The 9,792-nt window shown below is 32.2% G+C and overlaps 1 protein-coding gene across 1 annotated transcript; it reads left to right on the top strand.

Moving 5' to 3' along the window:
• Positions 1 to 1,923: 1,923 nt before the first annotated feature.
• LOC123214995 (beta-galactosidase 10-like) lies at positions 1,924 to 8,075 on the top strand. The gene is made up of 19 exons (XM_044635019.1): positions 1,924 to 2,181; positions 2,306 to 2,401; positions 2,476 to 2,588; positions 2,673 to 2,739; positions 2,886 to 2,978; positions 3,275 to 3,421; positions 4,030 to 4,118; positions 4,252 to 4,357; positions 4,521 to 4,608; positions 4,672 to 4,790; positions 5,015 to 5,179; positions 5,339 to 5,514; positions 5,958 to 6,067; positions 6,351 to 6,460; positions 6,562 to 6,669; positions 6,959 to 7,069; positions 7,137 to 7,348; positions 7,422 to 7,707; positions 7,797 to 8,075. The coding sequence occupies exons 1-19, from the start codon at positions 2,020 to 2,022 to the stop codon at positions 7,908 to 7,910; spliced, it is 2,472 nt and encodes an 823-aa protein (XP_044490954.1). The 5' UTR covers positions 1,924 to 2,019; the 3' UTR covers positions 7,911 to 8,075.
• The last annotated feature ends 1,717 nt before the right edge of the window (positions 8,076 to 9,792 follow it).

Raw genomic sequence — 9,792 nt, 5'->3', positions numbered from 1 at the left:
TTTAGATTATATATCACCTGTAACCACAATAAGTTGACCGTAATTAAAAAGTGTGTACAACCAAATAAATAATTTAGTTGGACTAAACTTATAATTTTCCAAATGGTAAATGAAAATAATTTTTTTTCTTAAAAATGTATTACAAACAATTATATTTTGGTTACTATAAACAATAGATTTTATAAATTAAGGTCAAAATAAGTAAATTTTTTGGTTAAAACATTGTTTACAAAAATATTTATAACTTACACAAACATTTATATATGAACAACAAAGAATATTTATATAACTTACGAAAATATTCATATAAATTGTTGGTTAAAAAAACATTTAGGGAAATATTTTATTACTTATGAAAACATTTAAATATATAAAAATATTTATATAAATTTTTGGTTTAAAAAAAAAAACATTAACAAAATTTATAACTTACGAAAACGTAATTTTTAGTTTTAGTTATTGTTTTCAAATAATAAGAAAATTATATACGAACAAACGAATAGTTTTTATTTATTTCGATTAAGAGTAAAAATCATAAAAAATTCTTACACGTTCAAGCTACCACACAAGAAACTACTCAGATCCTAACCACAATCAATAAATTTAATTTTTATCAAAAAACTCTTGGATATATTCTTAGATTTTTTGGAAATACCTTAATCCAAAATATTTTCATAATTCAATCTAAATTTGATAATTCAAACTTCTCGAAATTTTAATAAATTTTACATAATTTATAAGATTATGAAATTTGGCTTTATAGATTGATGGTTTAAATAAAATAAATTAAGCTTAAAAGATATTTAAAAAACCTTTCCGCAATTATTTTTTTTCACATGTCACAAACACTAACAATTTTCCAAATTTGACAGTCAAATTTATATAAATTTTAATAAATAGTATATAATTTATAAAATTACAAAATTTTCCAAAATCAAACTAGACATGTTAATTTTTTATTGAAAAAAAATAAATTTTAATTACTTTAAAAACTCTCTAAAACTAAATTTTTTGATATGACAAAAACATTACCAAAAATTTCCAAATTTGAAATTCTTATCTCGTATATTTAATATTCAAATTATCGATCATCCCTAAAATTCAAATTATATTATATTCTCTTCAAATTGAGACAATCAAAATCCTCTTATCTCTTATCTTTCGAACCCAAATTATATCCCAACTTTTTTCAAATTGGAAATGAGAACCTTATCTCAAATCCTTTACTCTTCCATTTGTAGTGGTGGGAATATCTTAGTGGTAGTGCCTTAGTTGTCGAGGGAGAAGAAGAAACAAAGAAGGAAAATAAATAAAGAAGAAAAAGATAATAAAGGTAATGAAACAGGAAAAATAATAAATAATGTAATCATTAATTTTTAAAATTAATTATGGTATTTTTATTATTATTTAAGGTAGTGTTAACATTTACACTAAAAAAATTTACAGGTAGGTGGGAAAATTATTTTTTTAATTTTGGAGGGTAAATGTTAGTTCATTAAAGTTTGGGTGAAAGATGGTCATTTAGCTATAGTATTACGCATTTAGTTTTAACATGAAAGGGGGTACAAGAGTCATTTTGAATATCCCTTTTCTTGCATTGCATGGCATCAGCCAATCTCTTCACCCCAACAGCCCTGTCGCCCTGCCGTCGTCGTCTCTCTCCACAGGCCCTCCCCATCTCCACCACCATGCTGCCGCAAAACCCTACCATGTAAACCCTCTTGCTGTGCCGTGTTGCCTCTCTTCTGTGGGTGGAGACAGGTACAAAAGTAATTCATAAGAATAAGGGTAATTCAGGTATTTAATACCCTCTGTGCCTATTGATGAACTGCGCTTCTACGCCAAGGAGTTTTGCGTAAGAAGATAGACTTCTGGGGGTTTTTTAAATTATCCAATACTTTTTTTTTTTCACTTTTTAACCCATCTTCCTCATCTTTATAATAAAGTCTTTATCAAATGATTGCTATCAATCACCCCGTAAGTCTTCTGTTTTTCTATAACTCGTCATAACCAAGGACCATGAAGCTCTTCTTGCTACTTCTCTTCTTCTTCTTCTTCTCTACTTTCTTCACATTTTCTTCAGCTGGAAATGTGACCTTCGATAAACGCTCTTTGATTATTAATGGGCAACGAAAGCTTCTCATTTCTGCTTCCATTCATTACCCTCGAAGCGTTCCTGCGGTAACTTAACTTCAATGAACTAAATATAAAATTTTGGTTGTTTCTCTGTTTACCCTGTTTCTGTTCTTAGCTGTTCTTGATTTTATGAAATGTAATTATCTTTGCAAAACTTGGCATGTGGTAGATGTGGCCCGGGCTGGTGGAAACGGCAAAGGAAGGAGGAGCAGATGTTATCGAGTCATATGTGTTTTGGAATGGTCATGAACTTTCTCCGGGCAAGGTGAGTTAAATGAATATTTGTATTCAACATTGTTGGCTAAATGATTAATCTTCTCTTAACTTTGTTACATGAAGTATTATTTCGGGGGACGGTTTGATTTAGTCAAGTTTGTGAAGATAGTTCAGGATGCGGGGATGTATATGATTCTGCGAATTGGCCCATTTATTGGTGCTGAGTATAATTGGGGGTAATGTTTCATGTTAATTAATATAAACTCTTTTAATTCTGTGTTCTTTTTGTGAAATCTGTATGTGTTGATCATGTATCATAGAGGGATACCAGTTTGGTTGCACTACATCCCAGGCACCTTCTTTAGAACGGATAGTGAGCCCTTCAAGGTAACCAATTGATTTTTAGTCTCTGATCAGTTTATGGTATTTAGAGGATTGCTAAAAATCTGTACAATTCAGCCATCCTTACAAATATGTGAAGGAATTATAGACCCCTGATTTTCCTATTTCCTACTTGTTGAGTGAGCCTTCAGTTTTACATGAAGAGGTTTATGACAATCATAGTGGACCTTATGAAGAAGGAGAAGTTTTTTGCCTCACAGGGAGGTCCCATTATCCTTGCCCAGGTAAGTTGGCTTCCAGCACCAATTTGATAATATTTGAGCCATTTCTATTGCACTTGTACAACTCCAAAATTCTACAAGTAGTAGGTGTGAATCCACAGTCCAAGCTGCTTGACATTTGTAGGCACAAATGTTTTTGGCTCTTAGGATCTGAATTAAATTTTAATCATATTTGAGCATTTATGTCCCAAGTATAGATTTCTCTTGTTCTGCATATGATATTGCCATTGACACTAATCAAAATTGTGTTACTTTCATATCTTCGGGGCATTTATGTTTCAATTTCTTTCTCTCTACAGGTAGAAAATGAATATGGTTGGTATCAAATTAATTATGGAGAACCAGGGAATCGATATGCCTCATGGGCTATGCAAACAGCTTTTTCTCTAAATATTGGGGTGCCGTGGATAATGTGCCAACAATACACTGCTCTTCCAGATTATGTGGTAAGAGTTTTATCTGGACAAACCATTTTCTAACTTTTGAACTACCATTATTTTAACTGCAGTAATTTAACTTAAACAATATCCTTTTTCACTTTTTACATATGTATTTTATTTTCCTTTTATAGTAACATTATAAATCTAATTAAATATAAAGTAGTGCAATAACAGGTCTTATGCTTTTTTGGCCAAATGATGTAGACTTATTAGGTTTGACATGTCTGACAGGGATATGAACCTCTTGTAACTGCATATGCATATCTGTTTCAAATCTAATACACCTCACATGCATCTAAACATTGTATTAGTTTTCTCATTATTAATCTCTATTAGATCGGATTCTTGTAGATTTTAAGGATTTACCATTTATTCCATTAGAGTTGAATCCAAATGATTGCAACTGAAATGCAGTTCCATTTTATTTTACTTTGATTTTTTTTTTCAGTTTATCATGGAAAGTTCACTTGTAATATTGTGTTTTGCATTGTCTAACAAAACAATTTTATGATACTTCCTAAAAGTGTACATTTTTTTTTTTTTAACGTTTTGAGCAAATATAATCTTACAATTAGCTAAAAGATATCATTCTTTTTCTTTTTATTTTTTGTCAGATAGATACTTGTAATTCCTTTTATTGTGACCAATTCACACCAACTTCACCAAACAAACCCAAAATTTGGACTGAGAATTGGCCTGGATGGTAATATTCAATTTCATTATGCTTTTTAGCTGAGTTTTTCTATATTAATTACTCTAATTTTTTGTTGATCAAGCATTACTGTTTTTTGGATTTCTACTCAAGCATAATACAATCAACACTCTACCTTTTCCAGGTTTCAAACATTTGGGGGCAAAGTTCCACACAGACCAGTTGAAGATATTGCTTTTTCTGTTGCTAGCTTTTTTCAAAAAGGTGGCAGTGTACAAAATTACTACATGGTAACTTATCAATCTTCTGTTTCATGCAAAGGATGTAGCATTTACTTTACTGCTTACTTAACTTGAAGTATTGAGTTGATTGACTAATGTTTGAAATATGCCGTATCATAATTGTTTTTATTTTCAGATTCATTAATTTAATTCTTTAATATATATGGCTTAGTATCATGGTGGAACAAATTTTGGTCGGACAGCAGGAGGACTTTTTATTAGCACAAGTTATGATTATGATGCACCAATTGATGAATATGGTGAGTTGTCTCAGAATATAAAATATGTCCATGATTGAACTGTTTTAATAAAATAGTTTTAAGGTTTACCAAGAAATCCAAAATGGGGACACCTCAAAGATCTTCATAGAGCTATAAAGTTATGTGAGCAAGTACTGTTGGATAGTGAGCCAATTACATTGTCACTCGGTCCTTCCCAAGAGGTGAATTATCATTCTTTTTATATTTATCATAATAACTTCCAGATCTTAGTTTTTTTATTCTAGTTCCCTTAATGGATTTTAAAACATTAATTCACTTTAGTCTATTTTAATTTATATTTTTTTTATTCTGACATCAAATTCCAATTTAGATGAATGATCTATAAATCCACTCTGCAACCGCAAGTTGGTTCTATTAACATAATATAACAACTGTTTTTTTACAGGCTGATGTCTATACTGATTCTTCAGGAGCATGTGCTGCCTTTCTGTCTAACACCGATAACAAAACTGACATGATAGTGGAGTTTCAAAATGCTTCATATCACTTACCTGCATGGTCGGTTAGCATTTTGCCTGACTGCAAAAATGTAGTATTTAATTCTGCAAAGGTAACTCATGCATATATTCTTTCTTAAGCTTTCGTTTTATTGAATTTAGTATGCTGATCAGGTTCTTTTTCTTGAAGGGAAATGGTACTAAAATTTTAGTTCTTTTTCATTTAATTATTACTCTTGATTACTGCTATACTTATACAAAGAATGCTTCAGGTAAGTTCCCCAACCTCAAGAGTTGAAATGGTACCTGAGAATTTGCAAGCTACAAAATGGGAAATATATGAGGAGAAAGTTGGCATTTGGGGACAAGTTGACTTCATGCAAAATGGTCTTGTGGATCATATAGATACAACAAAATTTGCTTCTGACTACCTCTGGTACAATACAAGGTTTGTCTCACTCTACCTCAAAAATAAGTTAATAACACAATCAATTAATTTTTTTTTTCTAAAGTTACTATGGGGAGGGTAGATCTTAAATATACATATTCAGTTATGTTACCCATAAAATTTTGTTTAACTTGTATTTGGAACACCTGCTAGAGTTGATTGCTTATACAGGAACATAGATCATTTTAGGAATACTATTTTTCTTTTTTGGTCTTATCTGTTAAGTGTGCTTTCTCTCATTTGAATTATGGGGGGTTTTTATTTTTAGTGTTTTTATTTTTTTAATGTTTTCATTCTTTCTTGTAATAATGAATTTTCAATGCTCATGTTTCCTTTCCATACCACAAGTGGACATAAAGTAAAATGAAATAGGCCTTTAAACCAGAGATATTATTCTTATTATATTAAATAGTTTTCGAACTGAAGTTTTTCCATGATGACAGTTTTTATGTTAATGAAGATGAAGAGTTCTTACAGAAAGGGAACCTTCCAGTTCTTCAAATCCAATCAAAGGGCCATGCACTCCATGTTTTTGTGAATGGAGACCTTCAAGGTTTTTATTTTTATATTTGTTTTCTTGCAAGGTTCTCTTTATACTGCATGAGTTTATTTTATGACTTGCAACTTATGCCACATATAATAATAATCTTAAATATATATGAAATGACATATATGCCCTTGAGACGTTGCAAGACAACCGATGTTTCATTGAAATTGTAGGTTATCAAATTGTTGACTTTGTATTTCCAAATGATACATGTATGCAATCCTAAAGTTTTATTTTTGGTGAGATTTGTTTGTATTTTGAGTAGTGATATTTCATTTACAAATATCAGGTAGTGCAGACGGAGCTGACAGAGGGTCAGCCTTCAAATTTACAAAACCTATCCCTTTGAAACATGGGAATAATAACATTTCTTTATTAAGCATGACTCTCGGTTTACCGGTGAGTTACTTTTCTTAATGTACTTCAATTTGATGTAATATTATCTACTGTAACTTCAATTGTTTTATGTAATTTTTTTTTAATTTTATTTTTGGTTCTAGAGTGCTGGTTTATATTATGAATGGATGGGAGCAGGATTAATTAGTGTCAAGATTGATGGGTTCAACAATGGCACAGTTGATTACACACTGAGTAGATGGAACTATAAGGTATTTTAATTTCGTCCTTTTGTATACCAAGTTTTATCTCATGCTATTTTAAAAGTAACATCTAATCACATGACGATATGTCATTGTTAATACACAAATCAATACTCATCGTTGGTGTACATAGTCTTATTAGTGCCACCATTTTCTGAATGGGAATCTTTTCTTTACTGCATTTCAATAATTTTCATGTTGAAATGTTGGGAAGATTGTATAAAATTGCTTGAATGTCCCACTAATGGAGATTAGTGTTTAGAAATTTGAAATTCTTCCTGGTTCATGATCTTTCCAGATAGGATTGGAAGGAGAAAGCTTAGGTATCTACAAGCCAGATTGCATGAACTGTGTGAAATGGGTATCGACTGCAGAACTGCCTAAAAATCAGCCTTTGACATGGTACAAGGTATATTATAAACAAACTTTTACAGGAATGTGTTTAATGAGTATATTAACCGAAATTGTTGTTGCAGACTATCGTTGACGAACCAACAGGGGACGACCCTATTGCTCTGGATATGCTTGCAATGGGAAAAGGTCTAGCTTGGTTAAATGGAGAAGAAATTGGAAGATACTGGCTCAAGGAAAGCCCTCTTGACGATCAGTGTGTTCAAGAATGTGATTACAGAGGCACGTTTTCGAAATGGAAATGCCCTACTGGATGTGGAGAGCCAACACAAAGATGGTAAACCTGAATAGAAAAAAACATGCTAAATTTTGAACCAAAAAATTTATGCTTATTCATCTGGACTGATCAGGTACCATATTCCACGGTCTTGGTTCAAGCCAACGGACAACGTTCTAATTATTTTTGAGGAGAAAGGCGGAGATCCAACAAAAATTAAATTTGTGAAACGAAAAATCTCAGGTTATTGTGCTCTTGTTGGTGAAGATTACCCATCAGCAACTGTAAATCTCAAGTGCCCCAAGAACAGCAGCATCTCTGAAGTAAAATTTGCGAGTTTCGGAAATCCTGAGGGAACATGTGGATCCTATAGGAGGGGACATTGTCATGATCCTACTTCTTTTTCTGTGGTTGAGATGGTAAGAATTACATAACTTCTTCCTATTGAATGTCTTGACTTTATGAGAGCCATTTTTGCTGATACTGTCTTTGACTGATGTTATTACAGGCTTGCTTGAATAAAAATGAGTGTGCCATAGAACTAACAGATGAAACTTTTGACAAGAATTATTGTACTTGTGAAACTAAGAAGAAACTTGCAGTGGAAGTGGTATGCAGCTGAACAAGCGCGCGCACACACACACACATATATATTCTTTTAGCAATGAAATCGCCTATATTAAAGAAATTATCAAAGCAGCAGGGACTGGAATAGCATTCCTTTCAAATTTCTATTCAATTTCATAACTCAGTTCTGCTGATTATTATATGTATTGCTTCCTTGTTATGTTGCCTTTCCCTTTTAATAATTTTTTCTAGAGTAGTGTTACATACACAAATTTAAACATATACAATGACATATTATTATATAATTAGATAGTTAAAAATTAAAAATAAAATAACATTTAATTATATAGTAATATGTCGTTATTTATATACAAAATTGTACATATAATTTTATTGTTTTTTCTCTCCTTTTGTAACTGTTATTGGGGAAGATTGATTTGGGCAGTTCCAAAATCCATAGAATTTAATTGGACAATTGGGTTTAATCACTAATAAATGTGTCCTGATCTCTAGTGATGTTGATGGTAAAAATCTGCCAAGGAGAAATGATCTCTAGTGATGTTGATGGTAAAAATCTGTCAAGGAGAAATACATAAAATTAGAGGTGCAATTTATGAAGTATAAATAAAAAATTTTAAAATGGCTAGATTTAACTACCGAAAGTTTATATTTATTATTAGGCCAAACGACCATGTCCCACCCAAGGTTTGATATTTTCTCAAGTTTTCATCCTTTAACTATGGAAACACTAAACACCCACCCATGACCAACCTCAACGGTGGTAAGGGTAAAATCATCATTTTCGCTATAATATTAAAAATAAACTAAAATAGAATATATTTTGCCCCCCTAAACATTAAAAACTAAAATTTTTCTCCAGCCTAAGTTTTAAAAAATCGCAATTTCACCCTAGGGTTTGGTTTTGAAATCTCCGGTGACCTCTCTGGCTCCGTTGCCGACGACTTCTCCTTCCCGAAGCAACCTCTCCTTCCGGCGATCTCTTTCCTCCCATTTGGAGGTCCGATCGGCGTCGGAGACGCCTTGGGAGACGAAGACGAAGCCGTCGTCTTCGTCTGGGAAGACAAAGAACTTCGTCTTTTCCAACGAAGTTCTTCGTCTCCCAAAGAGTCTCCGACGCCGAATGAACCTCCAAATGGGAGGAAAGAGATCATCGAAAGGAGAGATTGCTTCGGGAGGGAGAAGCCGTCGGCAATGGAGCCAGAGAGGTCGCCAGAGATTTCAAAACCAAACCGTAGGGTGAAATTGCGATTTTTTAAAACTTAGGTTGAGGGAAAATTTTAGTTTTTAAAGTTTAGGGGGGTAAAAAGAGATAAAAATTTTAGGCGTTAGAGTTCTGTTAAATCTAACCAACCATGGGTGGGTGTTTGGTATTTCCATAATTAAAGGGGGGACATTTGAGAAAACATCAAACCTTAGGTGGGAAATAGTCGTTTGGCCTTATTATTATGTTATTTATGACCCAGAAGAATTTTGGTAGGGTAATGCTAAGAGATACAACAATGCTGTCTTTTTGTACCCCTACAATCCTATATGATTATATAGGCAGAAACACTTTGGTTCTAACACTGAATCTAAATGTTCAAGGAAAGTATAGTCCCATAAAAATATGAGATAAAAATGGAACGTAATTGAGCAAATGAACTGGTTCTCCCTGGCTTCCCGTGTCTTAAAATTTATCCTTACAAGAAATTTGATAAACTTCAAGAGTTGAGGCTTGGGGCTTGCTTTGTTGGTGCAGACTGGTGCTTTCAGTTTGCTATCTTTTTGTTTTGTGATTGGATGTTATCACTAAACTTTTAATTGTGATACACCGTTAAAAAAAATTTAAATTTATACTCTTTTATATATCAAATCTCTTTTTTGAACGTTTGTATCTTATTTTTTAAACAGTAATAGCATGGACCTTTCTAAAAGGA

The sequence above is a fragment of the Mangifera indica genome, chromosome 4, assembly GCF_011075055.1.
Source record: "Mangifera indica cultivar Alphonso chromosome 4, CATAS_Mindica_2.1, whole genome shotgun sequence".
NCBI lineage: Eukaryota > Viridiplantae > Streptophyta > Magnoliopsida > Sapindales > Anacardiaceae > Mangifera > Mangifera indica.
The sequence above is the reverse complement of the archived record's forward strand: the minus strand, read 5'-3'. Positions and strand labels throughout refer to the sequence as shown.

Bases quoted from the DNA above. Each gene is read 5' to 3' on its own strand.
- LOC123214995 (XM_044635019.1), top strand. From the start codon at position 2,020: ATGAAGCTCTTCTTGCTACTTCTCTTCTTCTTCTTCTTCTCTACTTTC. The intron at 2,740-2,885 runs GTAACCAATTGA...GTGAGCCTTCAG, and splicing joins CGGATAGTGAGCCCTTCAAG to TTTTACATGAAGAGGTTTAT. The intron at 2,979-3,274 runs GTAAGTTGGCTT...TTCTCTCTACAG, and splicing joins GTCCCATTATCCTTGCCCAG to GTAGAAAATGAATATGGTTG.